The sequence below is a fragment of the Biomphalaria glabrata genome, chromosome 8 (assembly GCF_947242115.1).
Source record: "Biomphalaria glabrata chromosome 8, xgBioGlab47.1, whole genome shotgun sequence".
NCBI classification, from domain to species: Eukaryota; Metazoa; Mollusca; class Gastropoda; family Planorbidae; genus Biomphalaria; species Biomphalaria glabrata.
In genome coordinates this window covers 3,852,535-3,871,446 of record NC_074718.1, presented here as the reverse complement: position 1 = coordinate 3,871,446, position 18,912 = coordinate 3,852,535, and the positions used below count along the sequence as shown (strand labels likewise).

General features: G+C 33.1%; 1 protein-coding gene across 2 annotated transcripts; it reads left to right on the top strand.

Annotated features, from left to right (window-relative positions):
* The first annotated feature begins 2,278 nt into the window (after positions 1-2,278).
* On the top strand, positions 2,279-18,906 carry LOC106054713 (BTB/POZ domain-containing protein 17-like). Of its 2 annotated transcripts, none has more exons than XM_056037790.1 (7): positions 2,279-2,482; positions 9,038-9,324; positions 12,036-12,336; positions 14,487-14,678; positions 14,916-15,011; positions 15,626-15,838; positions 18,096-18,906. In XM_056037790.1, the coding sequence occupies exons 1-6, from the start codon at positions 2,282-2,284 to the stop codon at positions 15,833-15,835; spliced, it is 1,287 nt and encodes a 428-aa protein (XP_055893765.1). In that variant the 5' UTR covers positions 2,279-2,281; the 3' UTR covers positions 15,836-15,838; positions 18,096-18,906. The 2 variants fall into 2 exon arrangements, with proteins under 2 accessions (XP_055893765.1, XP_013066161.2); XM_013210707.2 differs by having other exon boundaries at positions 14,916-15,044.
* Positions 18,907-18,912: the final 6 nt, after the last annotated feature.

Below are 18,912 nucleotides of genomic sequence, written 5' to 3'. Positions count from 1 at the left end.
GGATCTGCACTTTCATGGAACCCGCGTTAATTCAAGGTGTATAAATTATTAAATTAAACCATTTTATAACTTAAAACAGATTTCCCGCGCACTCCTGTCGATTTACCAGGAACTCCTGGAAATCTCCCGAAATTGCAAAATATACGAAAAAGTCCTTAAAATATACGGAAATACATAGAAAAAAATTGTCATTTTGGGGTGTCATTCAATATGGAAAACGTCAATCCTTGCGCTATTAATAAAAACGGCATTATGCATTAGCCGTAATTGTGTAATCAGGTGAAAGAAACTTCTCGCGCCTCAAACTAATGAAGAATTACTTGAGGTCAACAATTCTCAAAGATAGATTGAAACATTTGGTAATTCTTGCTTTGAGTGGGATCTATGTGGGAAACAGAATTATTATGATATACTGTATGACTTTGCTACACGCAAGGCTCGTAAAGTAATTCTGTAGGTATGTAGTAAAGAATAAATAAAATGCATAGAAGAATTTATTTTCTATTACAAACTCTTACATTTCACTTATTATCCGCTTCCCTACCCAAACTTGGCCCCGCGAAATCCGTTTCGAATGGGGACCCACAATGCTTAAGTCCGGCCCTGCTATTTAGTGTTTGTAAAATGTTTTACATGTTTCGGATGTTCCTTCAGAGTTGACGATAGTTTACTTCATAGTCCAAACCTCCCGCATGGGATGGGAGCGGGCAGGGTTTGACAGTCCAGCGCGCAGCCATCCGTAGCGAGCTGTGAAAACGTGTTCTCCCCCCCCCCCCTTTTCTTGTTTTTTTTTCGTGGGGGTGACTATCCGCAGAAATAAGAGAGTGATCTTTCCTTTACTTCTTGTTGACCTGTTTAAGAAGAGAATTATATAAATAGATTCGTCCTTATAATTCTTTAAATGACTTTACCCAAATCTCCTCACTGCACGTGTAATAGGTTGTCTTTCGTTTCTGGTGATTTTAATAGAAAAAAAAAATATACGAAAAGAGGGCGGTGCGGTACCTTGGGTCACAATAGGTTGAACACCACGGGTTTTGTGAGAACATTAGAAACACGTGAATTTTGGAGATGTAACGTGTGCAGGTCCAGAATTCAATCGTGGATCATATTCTGTAAAAGTCAGTCGCTTACAATACCCTTTATCTGGAGGATTTTTTTCTTACAGACATAGGCCTGCTATGTTAAGTAAGTTAAATAATATTTATATAGTTATACTGTTATACTATAATTAGCTATTGCCCAGACTTGCAACTTACTTGCAGGAATTGTAGGCTACTAGTTTGAACATCCAAGAACTAAGAAGCCTAAAATAAAATGATTTTTCCCTATCAATTACTTCGTTTTAAAATTACTATAGGGGGTGCGGTGGCTGACTAGTTAAGCACATGGCTTCGAATCCAAACCTGGGGTCCTGGGATCAAATCTCGGTGAAGATTGGGATCTTGAATTTTGGTATTAATTAGGACGCTCCCGAGTCCACCAAATGACTCGAATCATGATTTGCATTTGCAAGCCATATTGTGCTGGCCACGACACCCTGCTCGTTAACTGTTAACCAAAGATTTGAAAGAAACGCAATGTCTGAAAGGGGAACTAGATCTATTTTTTTTTTCTCTTGTAAATAAACCTCATCTTTGTATAGTATTAGCTACGTTCTTAAGCGTATGATATATAATAGGGTCTACTAATTACTGTAACTATTAGTGTCAAAATGTAAATTCATCTTCTGGTGTAGGCCTATATAGGCCCTACGTCTCTATTTAGAATCATGCCATACATTAATACATCGTGTGATTTTACATCTACTCAACCGAACAAATGACCAGACAAAGGCACGAATTAGATTAGGCCTATTTAACTAGCCCTATATGTAGGCTACTCTGCAATCCAACTCGTGTATTGACTTTTGGTGCCTATAGACCTATGTACTTTGCATTTGGGGGCATCTCAACATACTCCGACCAAACTTCATTATCCAGACTCTAAAAACTTTTTTTGTCACGTGTATTTAAATATATCTAGAATCTAGATAGAATCATAGATCTAAATAACCATCAGAACTGGGAAAACAGTCCATTTAAGAGACTAGACTCTCTATATAGTCTACAAAGTTTATCTATAAATTACTATAAATTGCTGAATAAACTTGTGCCAAAAGAATAATTAACATTCATATTACACTAAAATTAACTTAATAAATCTAGATCAAGCAGGCGATCAAAATCACTTTTTTTTTTTTCTAAATTGATTTTGTTTGTTTCGTTAACCAATGCAGAGAATGAATCTAAGTAAGAGCAGTAACGAGGAAGGAGAGAGATCCATAGAGTCATCTAGATCTAGATCTGTTACACCGGATACAGTAATCATCAAAACAATCACAGGTGATAATCTAGAAGATACACTTCAAGATGAAGAAAACTTCATTACAAGTTTAAAAAAATCGTTTAACGAAAGACACAGCAGTGATGTTAAAATTAAGGTAAATATGATTTTAATATCTAGATCTAGATCTGGTCAGTTTTTTTTTATACCGCTGCTGTTGTCCAGTGTTGTCACTATTGAACTATTATTACTAGATCTATATTAACTATTCAATGACATATATTATAAACATATTGATATAATATATGATATTGATAGTTTAGAGTATCTTATCATTATCATAAATCATTATGATTATCTAATCTACTAGATTATCTAGAGATCTACTAGATCTAGATCTAAATCTAGAATTCTAGTCTAGATCTATTCTAGAAGTCTACTATTTTAGATCTAGACTCTATATATAAATATATATTATATATAATATATTTTTTAGTATATTGTATATATAAATATATAAAATATATATTATATATATAATAATATATAATATATTATAATATATAGATTCTAGATTTAGATATATAATTATATATCTATTCTAGTCTAGATCAGTCTTATTCTAGGATTCTACTTGATTCTAGTATTCTAGATAGTAGATCTATATGTCTAGATATCTTAGCTATCTATATTGCCTATATTATGTAGTAATCTAGATTAGATATTTATTACACTTACAGTAGTTACAGATCAATCTCATCTGAATCTCTAACTAGTCTAGCTAGATCTATTCTACCATTAATTATAGACTCTAATTAATGAGATAGTCGGACAGTAGACTATATTAGTCTATTAAGTCTATATGATCTAGATTCTAGATCTATAGTCTAGATTTCTAGATCTATCGCTAGATTATTCTAGATCTAGAAAAAAATACTACACTTAGTCTTACTAGATTTGTTTTCTCTAACTATAGACTTTATGATCTAATCTAGATCTAGAATTAATCAAGTAGAGATAATTATCATAAGTAGATCTAGTACTAGTCTGTACTAGAGATAATCTAATCAATTTAGTCATATTCTAGATCCTAGGTCTAGATCTAGATTAGTCTAGATTCTAGATTAATCTAGATCTACTAAAAAAAACTAGGCTTTTTCTTAATCTTATTTCTTACATCTAGACCTAGTACATCTACTAAATTATCTAGTGTAGAAACATGAATCTGTTTGGGACCCCTCAACTCTAAGATAACATTTAGAAACTGGAACAGACAACAAAATAGAGCAGTGAGATTCATAAAAAAAAAACAAAAAACAAATATTCACTTTTGACTAGAGTAACACCTTTAGTAAAATCACTAAATTTAGAAAGCCTTCAGGATAGACTCAAAAGTAAAGTAGCAAATCTATAATAAAATATATAATATAGATCTACATAAAACACTGAACCATGATATTCAAATACAAAAATAAAAGTGAGTAAAATACTCAGAAAGACACAAAGATAAAGGCACATTCCTCATTCCATATTCTAGGACAAATTTGTACAAATGCTCCTTTTCCCTAGGGCTATTAGAGTATGGAATGGGTTGCCTGAGCCAGCCAGGAAAACCAGTGACTTGGCAGAGTTTAAGTCGTTGGTTAACATTCATGATTAAATGCATGACGCGTAGGACATAATCTTTTTTGAAGTAACCTCTGTATTATATGACTAGCCATATGTTGCCTGCAGGCCTTAATTTGCGTATCACTGTTGATGTAGTCACTGAGTGTTTTGTACAATAAAACGAAATGTTTTTATAAGTAAAGTGAATGCGGAATGCGTGGATGTAAAAATAGTATGAATGGAGCTAACAAATTAGCTAAAAAAAACATTTGCTTGTAGGCCTACATATATTTGATTAAAGTATGAAATGAATAGACTTTATTTTGTACCAGTTTATCTGTGGGGTGTAATTTGTCTTGGTGTAGACTATTGAAAAATGTTTTTTTTTAATTAGTATTTATAAAGTTAATAAGTAGATCTAGACTTTCTAGATCTAGATATTTCTAGTATAAGTACCATCTAAAGGCTACATAGATGACATAGATAGATGGTTTACCCAAGCGGAGAATAACTGTACAGAATTAGTACTGATCTATATTCTAGACCTAGATCTACTTATAAAATAAATAAATTTTTCTTTTTGTTTCAATTATCATTTATGTAAGCTACATGTAGACAAATAGTACCTACCAATAGAAGTTGAAATATTTTCTGTATAATAGTGTAGATCTATAATTAGTAAAGATATAGATCTAGTATAGATCTCGCTGTCTTGTTTACGTTTTATAAAATGAAAGTAGGTTTTAGATTTATTTTTAAAATGTGTATTATTCTATTAAAAGTATAGTCTAATGTATATTTAAGAGAGTAAGATATTGAACTCTCAATGATTTAAATCTAAAAATAACGCAAAATAGAGTTTATTCTATTTATTAGTCAAAAGCCGACGTTTTTCATTTTATTTAGAACCAAAAGTTCATGACCTCAATACGCTTTGCCTTGGTGAATACTGTAGGTGACAAAAATATATTTATTTATTTATTTATCTTATAACCAAATTGAACTCCTGAATGTAACATTGTTAGTTTAATTTTATGTATCTATAGACTACTTTATTATTTATTTATAGTACTGATAAGAATCTAGATCTCTAGTATTCTCTAGTCAGCTATATACTCTATTAATCTAGATCTTGTGCTATTAGAGTTAGAGCATGGAATGGGTTGCCTGGGCTAGCCAGGAAAACCAATGACTTGGCAGAATTTAAGTTGTGGATTAACATGCATGACGTGTAGGACGTAATCTGTTTTGAAGTTACGTCTGTATTTTATAAGATAAGATCTATATTATACTCTGTATTTTATTTAGATCTAGATTTGCTATATATATATATTATTTATATAATAGTTTATTTACATGTATTTATATATTAAATATACAAGATCTATATTGTAGTGTACTATTTCATCTAGATCTAGATCTGATCTATACTTTATTTATAGATTAGTTTTACATTTATTTATTTATTTATATACAGGGTGCGTCAAAAAAATGTATATATATATATATATATATATATATATATATATATATATATGTATGTATTAGGGGTGCACCATATAGTCGCTCCGGCTTCTGTCGAATATTCAGCACTTTTTCACTATTCGGCTCCGGTTGGATATCACTACTGGATAGTAAACCAGATAGTAAAAGCTACACCTGTATTTCTATTAATATTTTAAATATTTTTCTATTAATATTTTAAGTCTTTTCCTGATTCACCAAATGGAGGTAACTCTTAAATATCGAAACACAGACAAAAGGCAAACAATATAAAGCTAGTCGATGCTGATAAACGATGTCCAACAAGACGTTTAAACTAAATCTCCATGTTAATAAAAATAAACCAATACTCATAAAGTGGACATGATTCAATAATGTCAGTTCTGAAATACATTAACGTTTTTGTTTCAAATAAAAGAATTTGTTTTTAAAACTATAAACTATGACACAAGAAGTTGCAAAGGGAAAAGATTGCCTCTCAAGACGTAAAATGCCACAGATATATATGTATATGTGTGTGTATGCATAAACATATACACCCAGCCTACACTAAATGTCAAGAAAAATTCATACGAGCTCAGACGTCGCCTCGTAACAGGTCTGCACTTAGCAGTTTCTTCGAAGACTGCCTCTGATAAGTCAGCTACTGGAAATAAAAAAAGTCAGACAGCAAACACCTAAACCTCTTGCAACTCAACATCTTAGGCCTACAAAACAGGATAACAGAGCTCCAGCACATACTCAAGAATCATGATATACACATAGCGCTTTTGCAAGAAACACTTCTGCCCAAGAAAAAAATATCACAGGCTATACACAGTACAGATGCCTTTGCACCAAATGGCTGAATTATGACCCTCATAAGAAACGACACTCAGGCAACAGTCAAACATGTGCAGAACAATACAGATATCGACATGCAAGAAATACTTCTTTGGAGAGGAGGCACCAAATATACTATCAAAAACTTCTACTGCCCAACATCTTCCACACCAGAAATAGACCTACAACTACCACACTACACAAGGATGATAATAGCTTGTGACTTTAATGCACACACACCCTTCCTAGGCTACCCACACTACAACAAGCATGGCAAAGAAATAGAGGATGTAGCAAATACCTCTAAACTTCAACTACTGCAAAACAAAACCTCACCTCCAACATTCCTCCTTAGAGCACACAGCACAACTAGCAGACCTGACCGAACTTTTGTCTCAACAGATATTTTCAACTCTTCTAAAATTACAGTTCTTGAAGATATAGGTAGTGATCACAGGTATATACTCCTCAATATAGGAACGCCAGTTAGATACCAACCATGCAAAACAACTAAATGGAACTATAATAAAGCTAACTGGGCAGCTTTTGCACAAGAAACAGACACAAGACTATCAGGCATAATGGAGACAGATGTCAACACAACCTACGCAACTATAGTCTCTAACATCTTAGAAGCAGCTAAAAAACACATCCCTTGAGGTCAAGTCAGGAAATACAAACCTTTTTGGACACCAGAATTAGATAAATTAGTAAAAGAAAGAAACATGGCCAGGAAGACTATAGGAAAAAAACCTACTAGAGAAAACAAGACAAAGTACAACAAATTGAAAGGGCTTATTAGATACAAAATTAAAACAGAAAAGAAGAAAAAGTGGACCACAACGTGCGAACTAGACCTAAACAAGGATGGTCCAAAGGCCTGGACCCTTCTGCATTGGCTAGCAGGAAAGAAACAAATAACAAACACCCAACCTTTAAAAGACACTGATGACCTAATATCAGAAAACCTTCTTCTAGCCAGTTTTATTGCTGCTGAGCTGTGAGCCCTTTTGCAGACTGTGCCAAGGAAAAGTGTGCTGTTTCCTTCAGTTGTTCAGCACTGCCATACAGGGTGTTGGTTATGTTGGGCTGTAGTGGAAGTAGGGTAGGTATTCTCTGGAATTTGACAAAAGTACTAATGTACAGAACACCAATTATAATGTTGATGTTCATGATACCATGTTTGATTTCACTGAAGAGTTACTCAGTGTTGAATCACTCAAAGATACCTCGGGCCAGGATTTATTAAATGCTATAAAAAAAACTTAACAGTGTTGGGTTGGTATAGAACAAGATGACAAGTGTAAGTACGAATGGAGCCTGTGCTTTGACTGGGAAAAACGTACATTAGCTGAAGTTGATGAATGATAGTTAAATATCAATATCCAGAACATACATTTTTTTTCTCTTTACTATGTCATCATCATATATCAACTCACCCCCACCTCCGTTATATGGATATTATAAAACTGGAACTAACAGTAAACATTGATACTGACCATTGGGAAGACATAGCCTTAGACCGCACTAGATGGAGAGAGAGAGTGACCAAGAAAGCTATGGACAGTGAAAAAATATGGGCCTCAGCTCTGGAACAAAAGCGTGCCATACGAAAAATGGCTGGCTCCTCTACCACCAAAGTGAAAGCCACCTTAACCTAGAGTGATCTAGATCTATAGTGATACAGACCTAGTGAACTAGTTTAGTCAGCCCTAGTGATGGTGACAATATAGCTTAGTCTATTCTAATATACTCTCATAGAATCTTTATAATATTAAAATACTGTCTATAAATCTAGATTCTAGATCTATAAGAATCAAAATAATGAGATTCATATAGATTAAGGTATAGAAACCAACTCAATTGTAGTATAGCAATAGATCAGAGAGTAAAAAAGATTCTTTAACTAGACTTACTCAACTAGATCTACAGATCTAGAATACTAGATTGTTGATTTAGATTCTAGATCTAACAGCTAGAGGTTTTCTTCAAGAATATGACTTATAAAGTATGTAAGCATCAGACATAGACTATAGGCCTATAAGGCAGGTTATTTTACTGAGATATCTTGGGGGAAATTGAATGTCTTTTTTTTAGGGGGAAAAAAATCAGCTGTATTTTCAATAAAGTAGCCCTTAAAGTCGTATTTAAAGAATGATCAAGTAACAAGCAAAATATAAAAACTCCACATTTACAACCATGTATCTCAAATGTTTTTTTTTACTTTTCAATATCAAACTACATAATTATCAATGGAGTGATTATTTTGTTGGTTTACAATCAATGTTTAACATTTCAATTTGATCCAAGAATGGGTGTGGGAGAAATAATGTTAATTACCTAATGGGACAAACCCCCAAATATTTATTTGAAGATTTAATTTCCCTTGTTTGTATAAAAAAAAATAATTACCAGTAATTGACTTGTTGGTTATTTTTTTTTATATTCTTGTATTGTCTTTGCTAATGAATAATTGTTCACAACTTGATCAAGAATGGGTGTGGGAGAAATATTTTCAAATTGTTTACCGGACAGATAGTGATTTGATACATGCTTTGTAAAAATTATTCTAGAGGCTACAAATTTAACATTTTAATACGCAACCACCAAACCTATTTCTACCTGCTTTGTGCACATGAAAACAAATTTCCCTTACGTCATATTACTATTAAATGTTCAAATGGATTTTAAATTTCCATTTCTTTCAACTGCTAAAATAGTTGTTCAACAATTACCAATTTTCCTTGATATGTCTACAAATATATATTAATTTCTTTAGGTATGCACCAAGACTTTTTATGCTCACAAATTCATTTTGGCCAAAGTTAGTCCAGTTTTTAACATCATGCTGTGTTCTAAAAATTGGCAAGAATCACTCCAAGAAGAAGTTACATTGATCGAAACTGAAGAATGCTTAGAACATTTTGAGACTTTTCTGCAATTCTTCTACAGTGCCAAAATTAACATCTGTGTTAAATCGGCAATACCTATATTGAGTTTGGCAGAGAAATATGATGTTGGATCTCTAAAAAGCCTTTGTACACAGTATATGGTAAAACATTCAAGGTAGGCAATTAACCTAAAACAATTATATTGAATATTTAGCTTCCTTGTTTAATATACATTTCTAGTAGAATGCTGGATGCAGATACCTTTACTTTAGGGTTGCACTGGATAATTCTTTTTGATATTCAGCCAGAGCCAGGTAGTAAAATGTATTTGGCTGGAGTCGGATACTACATATCTTCAATAAACTCATGTTACTGAACATTGTGCAAAACTCATAAATAACATACCTATATTCATTAGTTCTCTTTTTACTTTTAATATATTTTTTTTTAAACTCCTAATAGCTAATACTGATTGACAAATTAAAGTTCAACAGCAGTTATTAATAGATAGGCCTATCACATCACTAATCTGTGTGACATATAAAAAGGTGTGTGCGTATGCAACATTTGAGTACACCTATTTATAACTTCAACCTTAGGTGGTGCCAAAGCGTATATGAAATTGTAGACTGTAGGCTTATTATTGAGATGTAGGTCTTGATCTACAGTTATTAAGATCTAAGAGCATTTCCAACTTCCACACCCTTCCTAACCAAAAAGTAAGACTCTGTGCCAGACTGATTTTAACAATCTGGTCAGATAGACCTACAGGTACACAAGCAGGCCTAGTGTAATGTGTATAGATGATGGTGAGAACCATACACCCATTCTTTTCATTCTGCATGTGCAATAGTGTTTGTCTGTAGTGTGGTCAGGTAAGAAAATAACACATTGGCATGGTTAGTCAAGCATGAAATATTATGGTTTGTGCAGCATAAGGTCACTCGTTTAGGTTTGCTAAAGTCCAGCCTCCTAACTGAAATTTAACTCCAATTAAGGAAATCTGCAACGGTGTAGAGGTGTGAGATGTAGTTTTGCCCTGTAATTGAGATTTTTCTCCCAAGTATATAAACTTGTTACCCATATAGAGGTGTGACTTGAAGTCTAGCCCCCTAATTGATTTACTATGTAAACAAACACAGTTCCATCTTAATGTGTGAACTTTAGACAGTGTCAACATGTTGACATTACATCCATACTGACTGGTCACCTGTCAATCTATGAACAAATATAAACATCAATATATTCCATAACAAAAGTTAATTGAACCACGTCCACTTTATACATTTAAATCTGCAGTGATATTTGGCTGGAGCAACTATCCAGTGCACCCCTAATTTTGTTAGAAAAAACTTTGTAAAAGTGCTCATAATTAGAATTTTGCCATTTTTCTACAATTCCTTCTTAAAAGTAAGTAAAAAGTAAGGTTCTCCTTTTAGACCTTGTGGTCTATAGGGCAAATGATGTAAAGGTCATTAAAATCTTAGAGTAATCTATGCTATCCAAACACCTATATGTTTGGACATACAAAAGAAAATGAAGTATCAAAATCTTTTTTAGTGAGAATAAGGATGACTACTAATATTTGTATCCCTAACCTATTTTGTTATATTTAAGGTAAAAGAGGCCTTCATTTTATCAAAATTTTTTCAAATTTTTTAAATTCAAAACATCATAATTTATTCCAAACGGCATCAAAGAAACTCATAGGTTTTAATTCTATATTAACTAAATTTTAAGATCCCTAGGCATAGCCCCTCACATGAAATCTTTAAGATGTTTTCAAATTATTAAAACGAATACAAAAAATAAAAATTTGATAACACTTGTTCTTCCAAAATTAGGTCACTGACTTCTACACTGACTTTTAGACTTATTTTATGTTAGCATAATTAGATATGTTTTTTTTTTTTGTTTTTTTGTTTTTTTGTTTATTCATTTAATAAATTTCTAATACAGATGATCTCTTGTAGTATAGTATAGGATAGCCATTCTTGCCTCAATAGCTGAATCCTCTATAATCTCTCTGTATAAATCTAGATCTATCTAGTAGGTCTAGATCTAGGCATTTAACTTTATTCAATGTTTCAAGCTCACTCCAAACTTTTGCCCATTTATTCTCTATAAAAGAAAAAAGTAAATCAAAAGCAACATGTTTTTCAATATAAGATTGTAAACATTGGTTTAGATTTATATAGAGTATATAGAGGATTCAGCTATTTAGGCTTCAAGAGTTTTGTATTTTTTCAATTTACAGAACTATGTAGTAATTACAAAATAGTTTTCTGTATTCTTAAATTTGTTAAGTTACTATGTACACAAAAATCAAGCTTATCAAACATGCATTCCTATATGCTAATAATGTGAACCATTTACATTTTTTTATATATTTGTGTTATTTACAGTAGTCTTTACATTGGTTTTCATGCATATAAAAAAGAAATGAATCTGAAAATTCAATACTCACTGTCCAAAGATTGAGGAAAAGCAGTCTATTGAACCATTACAGAGTGATTAACCACAAAACTGTTTCCAATGAATATTTTATCAAATACTGGTATACTTCATCACTTTGATAGTATCAATTTGTTTTTAAATAAGAAAATGATTGTTCATAATGGTTTAAGGGTAATTCCCTTGTGAAAGTCACCCGGCCCCCTCATCCACACACAAACACATATACATATATATGCCAGAAATGTTTTCTTGGCATATTAACAACATATTACCCTCTGTTTCTTTGGAATATCTTCATTATAGCCCCTGATTATGTATTCAAACCATATTTTAACTTTTACTATAGAAATTTTCAGTAAATTTACACATTTATACATCTGATATCAAAGTTAGAGAGTTTTGAACAGATGTTTATGGTTTTATTCTCAGGTATCTGCTGGTCGAAAGCGCAATCAAGTGGTACAATTTAGCTCATTTTCTAAACATAAAAGAGATAACAATGGAGTGTTTTGCCAACATAACTAGGAATACACATAAACTTATGTCATCTGAGTGGCTGCAACTAGACCTAGGCTTAATAACCAGTTTATTAAAAAGTGGAGACTTAGTTATTGAGTCTGAGTATAGTCTTTTCCAAGCCATATTGAATTGGTTACACACAGAAGGAAGGAAAGATTTATATTTTCATATTGAGGAACTACTTCCTTTAATTAGATTTTCCCAGTTACAGGTCAGCATTCATGTGTTTATTGTAGGTTTTTAAAAACTAAATGCATACAAGAATCAAAATACCAGTATTCAATTATGTTAGAAATGTGTGTGTGTGTGTTGTCCATTTTTTCATGTGTACTTTATTAATAGGTTAAAGAGCATTTGTGTACTTTTTTGTTGTTGTTGTTTTGAGCCTGGAATGATTTAATGAAGCTTTAATTGCAATTTTAACTCTTGTTTCAGTTTAATATTTTAAAGTTTCCTAGGTAGATATGCTTCCGACCATTATCATTTCAATATTACTGAAATTTTCAAAAACTCCATCCTAAAATGTTGATGTAGTTAAGGCTTTTTATTAACAAGACTATTAAATATATATATATATATATATATATATATATATATATATATATATATATATATAGTGCGTCCATCGTGGTTCGATGATGACCACTTTGTCATCCAGGGGGCTGAGGGCTTTGCATGTGGCTGGTGAGACCTATGTGAGCCCAGAATGTTCGGCTGCACAATGGGCAGGTTATTCCAGCTGGAGCTAGTGTCGTTTGTCTTGCTTTTCTTTTCTCGTGTTTTTCTTCTGCCAGTGCTGTTCTCTTTTCCTCAGCACCCTGTGCGCCAGTTTTCACAGCGCGACGCCATGATGCTCTGTCATGTGCCTCTGTCTCCCAGGTGCCTGGGTCTATGCTGAACACCTTCAGAGAAGCTTTGAGGGTGTCCCTGAAGCGCTTTCTTTGACCACCTTGATAGCGCTTTCCTTCGCTTAGTTGGCCATACAAGAGTCGTTTAGGGATGCGGTGGTCTTCCATTCTGTAGACGTGACCTGCCCATCGCAGGATTGTGTGGATGCTTTGCAGACACGCTCTTCGAAGGACTTCAGTATCTGGTATTTTGTCTTGCCATTTGACATTTAGTATTTTTCTCAGACATGTCATGTGGAAGTGGTTTAGTTTCTTTGCATGTTTACTGTACACTGTCCATGTTTCTGAGGCATAGAGCAATGTAGGGAGGATGACGGCTCTATAGACCCCTAGCTTTGTGTTTGTGGTGATATGTCTGTTCCAGACATTTGTAGACAGTCTGCCATAGGATGCACTGGCCTTGGTGATACGCAGGTCGATTTCACTATCCATTTTTCCATTTCTGGAGAGTGTGCTGCCAAGATATGTGAATTTGTCCACTGCGTTTTATCCTGTCCATTTATAGTGATGCTTGGATCCGAGTAGGCTTTCCCAGGAGCAGGTAGATGTCTTCAGTCTTTTTTCGTATTGATGGTAAGGCCAAAGTCTGAGCATGCTCTTGAGAAGTCACTGACGATGCTCTGCAGATCGTTTTCAGAGCAGGCATTTAGGGCACAGTCGTCAGCAAATAGCAAGTCTCTGATTACTGCTGCATTTGTTTTTGATTTTGCTTTAAGCCGCCTCAGGTTGAATAGGCCACCATCAAATCTGTATGATATATTTATCCCTTTGTTATCTCTATTTGTGAATGCATCTGTCAGCATAGCGGAGAACATGATACTGAACAGTGTAGGTGCTAGAACACAGCCTTGTTTTACCCCGTTTGATACTTCGAAGGGCTCTGATGGTTCTCCACTTTCTTGGACACAAGCCTTCATGCCATCATGAAATAGTCTCACCATGGTTATGAATTTTTGTGGACAGCCATACTTTGACATGATCTTCCAGAGTCCTTCTCTGCTAACAGTGTCGAATGCCTTTAAGTCGACATATATTGAGAACAGGTCAGCATTTTGTTCTTGGCATATTTCCTGGAGCTGCCTTGCTGCAAAGATCATGTCAATGGTTCCACACTCTTTTCTGAAGCCGCACTGGCTTTCTGGTAGTAGACCATATTCTATGTGTTGCATGAGCCGATTTAGGATGCAGGCAATGATTTTTCCAGCAATAGAAAGGAGATATTCCTTTTCGCTTGTATAAATGAACAAGTGTGACATCTTTAAAGTCTTGTGGTATTGATTAAAAATAGGTGATACAAGATAATGAGATTTTATAAAAATATTTTTTTTATTTAATTCTAGACAGTACTAGACAAAAAAAATCTTCCCCTTTAAAACTGTATATATTAAGTGGCTATTAAAATAATTGTAAAATCATTCCTTTACTTTACTAACTCTCAAACTCATTGCTTCAGAAAAATGAGCTCTTATTAGTAGAGGAAAATTCACTGTATCAGGATGAAAAAGTGAAACCCTTGTTGGATAAACAAATTCAAAAAGCTTATCGCTTCAGAACACTTTGCAGTGTCCCAACTGAGAGGGTTTTATTTACAGAAGAATTTTACTCACCCAGAATATACTTAAACAACATACTTGGCACAATAACAGTAAGTTGATTTTTTTTTCATTTCAGCTTTTTAGTGAATACAGTTTAAAAATGAAATACATATTTATTTCATTGTTGAATTTTTAATGATAATAATAAACTTGTCTTTGAGTCCAAAGATTAGTGAGGAATGCAGTATTTCCCGTGGCTTAACATTCTTTAAAAAAGTACATTTATTTAATATTGTTTATTTACTTACATTAAGTCACCACTAATGATTAATTATAAATCTCCCCAGATGTGCCTTGATGTTTCGAGACAAGTGGTGCCAGATATTGTCAGAACATATGTTACTCCTGTTCCAACAGATACACTTGATGCTGAATGGAAGCTGGCATGTTACAATTCTGATACGTGGTGTATTAGTGTAATATTTTAATTTATTTTAATTTATATCCTTATCTTGAGCTCATTCTTACATACTCTACACAAACATTTAGGATATTAAATAGATGTAGGTTGTTGTTATAATGCCTCAATTACAAAGAGCTAGAAAAAAAAAAATTCTTACAATCTTATATGGAAAGAAATTCATGGGTGTAAGTTTGGTGCCGTTTGTGTATGTATGGCCATGAGTGTGAACGGTTTTCACTATAAGTAATTTATTAATTAAAAATGTTGACTGTTTGCTCTATGTCTGTTAATCAAAACAGGTAATTAATACATTTCATGCAATTAAAAGTTAAACTCCTTATAACCATTGTGCTGGCTGTTTGATTAGGATTACCAGACATGTCTGGTATGGACTTAAACTGAATATCTGGCTTTCAGTTCCTTTTTACTGTTGTAGCATTTTATCCCCTCAATTCTTTCACATCTAGTTCTAACACATAAATTTACATTCTATTTTAAACTTGCGTAGAGGTTAATGAGAATTGTACATTTACATCAGCTCATAACAAAATTCTATTTGCCTAATTCATACCTTTTATATGCCTCATCCGACAGTTAACACCATATCAATCAGCATTAATACAAGGTGAGACAAAGGTACAAGCAGTAGTATTGATAAGAACTCAAGAAAACCATATAATACAAGTGGAAAGTTCCGATGTCACCATTTGCACCAAAAGGGATAATTTGGTGATGAGATTTGAAATAAGCAACCTGGAGCTGTCAAGAAACATGGCTGTTATTGCCAAAACTTTACCAAAGTGAAAGGTAAACTTAATATTAATTCATTTCGATTAAGCGTTAAGTGCTCATTGCTTGCCCCCTTTGAATGAAATGTTTAATATACTACTTGTAGTTTGTGTGTGAAATAAAGATTTAGTTATTCTTAAATCCTAATCCATTTTGACTAGACTATGTGAAACCTCAGTACAGACTATAATTATAATTTCAATAAACTTTACTGGAATGAACTTTGATTAGATTTAAACTGTAAACCGTTTGAAAAAAAAAAGTAAATAGTTTTCATTACAGTACATTATAAAGCTATGGTACTTAGCCATACATTATAAAGCTATGGTACTTAGCCATACATTATAAAGCTATGGTACTTAGCCATACATTATAAAGCTATGGTACTTAGCCATACATTATAAAGCTATGGTACTTAGCCATACATTATAAAGCTATGGTACTTAGCCATACATTATAAAGCTATGGTACTTAGCCATACATTATAAAGCTATGGTACTTAGCCATACATTATAAAGCTATGGTACTTAGCCATACATTATAAAGCTATGGTACTTAGCCATACATTATAAAGCTATGGTACTTAGCCATACATTATAAAGCTATGGTACTTAGCCATACATTATAAAGCTATGGTACTTAGCCATACATTATAAAGCTATGGTACTTAGCCATACATTATAAAGCTATGGTACTTAGCCATCCAAAAAAAAAAACAATACATATTTTTGAAAGGTGTCTTGTGGCCAGCATGACAACCAACCACCTTTACTTTTCCCCAATTGTCAGCTACCCATTAGAGATGGGTGGACTCAGAGGAGCCCAAAAATCCCGAAATAAAAAATACCAATCTTCACCAGGATTAAAACCTGGAAACTCGGTTCAGAGGTCAAGTGTTTTACTGCTCTGCTGCCGCACCTCCGTACTTTCAGTAAAAAACACTTAGTACTCTTGGGTAGTACTAGAACAGTTATTCAGGACTGAAGAAACAATGCAAATAACCAATCATCTGTAAGATTAAGTTTGCACTATTTCAATTAATTCATATCAATTTTATTACATGTATATGTAAAATTTCTTTATTCTTACATATTTTTTTTTTACATAAATTTATTTTCCACTAATGGAGTCTCACAGAAAATCCACCTCTACTATTTTAACTGTGAATAGACCTTGTTTTTAATGATTTAACTGTATGGAATTTAGCTCTTGTAAAGGAGAGTAATCCTTGAAGGATTACGGGCACGACATGGCCTAAATTGTGCCGATGTGCCAAAACTCAAACTCTGCATCATATAGATCTACTCATAGCATAACCAACTCTAGGAGGAAAAAGCATTTGAGTCTGACAGATGTTAACAACCTGGTCATACCTATGCTAGACATTTAGGGTTATACAATGTCACATAGGTATCCCATAAAAATCTCACCATTTTGGATTTGTAGAAAGATAATACAAGTCAGAAAAACATCATTACTAAGCTATTATTAAAAATAAAATGAATAGTTTATATCTTATCTGTAAATGAAAACACATTTTAAAAAGTTGTCAGTTTCCCTTTAAATGTTAGCAGTGAGTTATGGTGGAGATAACCTTTTTTTTAGTACAGTAATTGTGCTAGCAGGGGGTGATTCCCCTTAAGGTTGTTTAAGGCCATGTAAAGTGTGTTTAGTTGCACTTGGTCACCACATTAACAGTGTTTGTCACAAGGCTTGGCCATTGCTTTATGATGTGGATATCACTTGATGGTTTGGTTATATTCTGAGTTTTATTAAGCAAACATTTAAATGCTACTGTACACAATTGAAAGAGAATAGAAACTCTTCTATTGTGGCTGTCATTCTGTAGCTAAGTATTGTTCTGAGTAATCAGCACAATGGTAGTAACTTTTGTCACCGGGTTATTAACTTTTTAATAATGATATTTTTATCTTGGAGAAAATTTGGAAATTAGTTTTACAACAGGGCATTAGATATAATAAAATGCCAGCAAAATGTACATTGTCTCAAACATTACATGGGAAGTTAACATAAATGTTGACTTGTAATTAAATATTTCATTCATTTATTTTTTGTTTCATATAGTGTGCTTTTGTTAATTGGACCACGTTGGGACACTTATTATTTTGGCTGTAACATTTATAACTGGTCTAATTATAGGAAACACTCTTGTTTCTACAGGATTTGGTCTTACTAAGCAGTGGTCTGATTAACCAGAGTTTAATATAATGTAAGACGAAACAAAAAACTGATGGATGCTTGTATTCTGTTTCAGCCAGGGCTAAGATGGATCTATGAGGCGGAGCAGAGATTTGTTCATGGCATCGACATAACATTTTCTTTGGATGATGACACTGAACTAGACAGACAACCCACTCCTAGATCTATTCTTGAGCTTAGAAGTGTCACTGTCTGCAATAAAAATGTTTCTTGTGTCCATTTTTTTGTTTTTATAAGGCTAGAATTTCAAGATACAAGTTCTTTCTGTTTATGTTCTCTCTTATTATGTTATATTGAAATGTATAAATATGTCTTCAGTCTAAATTAACGTTCCATGCCCAGTAGGCTGGAGGTTAAAGGTTAAGAGTTGTTGCCTGGAGGAAAGCATAACTGCTTAAAGTTGACTTGATACATACTGATGCATCATTTAGCTGTAGTCTGTTGCTTGTTTCACTGGCATCACTCATTCCATGGATGTTTTCAACTGTGTCAATTCAAACTCCACATAGATTTATTAAGTATAGAAACTTCTTCTGTTGTATATATAAAATGTAATTGTTTTGTTTCAACATGTCAATTTTTTTTCATAACTATTATTGTTTCTTAATTGGATACACTGAGAATTTGTACCTCAGTTCTTGGATTATCTGTTGGACTAGATAGAGCTTAAGATACTTTTTCTTTGTAAAAAGTTGTTTGAAATAGTGTACAATAATTTGAGACCATGTGGGTTTTTTTTACATTCGTATGCCATTGTTTTTAAAAGTGTTACTTAACAAATGGACTAAACAGTGTGTTTGTATTTTGAAGCATTCCATTCACATTCAGTTAGATGTGAGCAAATAAACTTTTCATGAATGCAACAAGTCTCT

What these genes read in the sequence shown, in the direction of transcription:
- LOC106054713 (XM_013210707.2), top strand. Translation starts at nt 2,282, where the DNA reads ATGAATCTAAGTAAGAGCAGTAACGAGGAAGGAGAGAGATCCATAGAG. An exon ending in TATATGGTAAAACATTCAAG is followed by an intron (nt 9,325 to 12,035) that starts GTAGGCAATTAA and finishes TTTTATTCTCAG; the next exon opens with GTATCTGCTGGTCGAAAGCG. An exon ending in TTAGATTTTCCCAGTTACAG is followed by an intron (nt 12,337 to 14,486) that starts GTCAGCATTCAT and finishes TCATTGCTTCAG; the next exon opens with AAAAATGAGCTCTTATTAGT.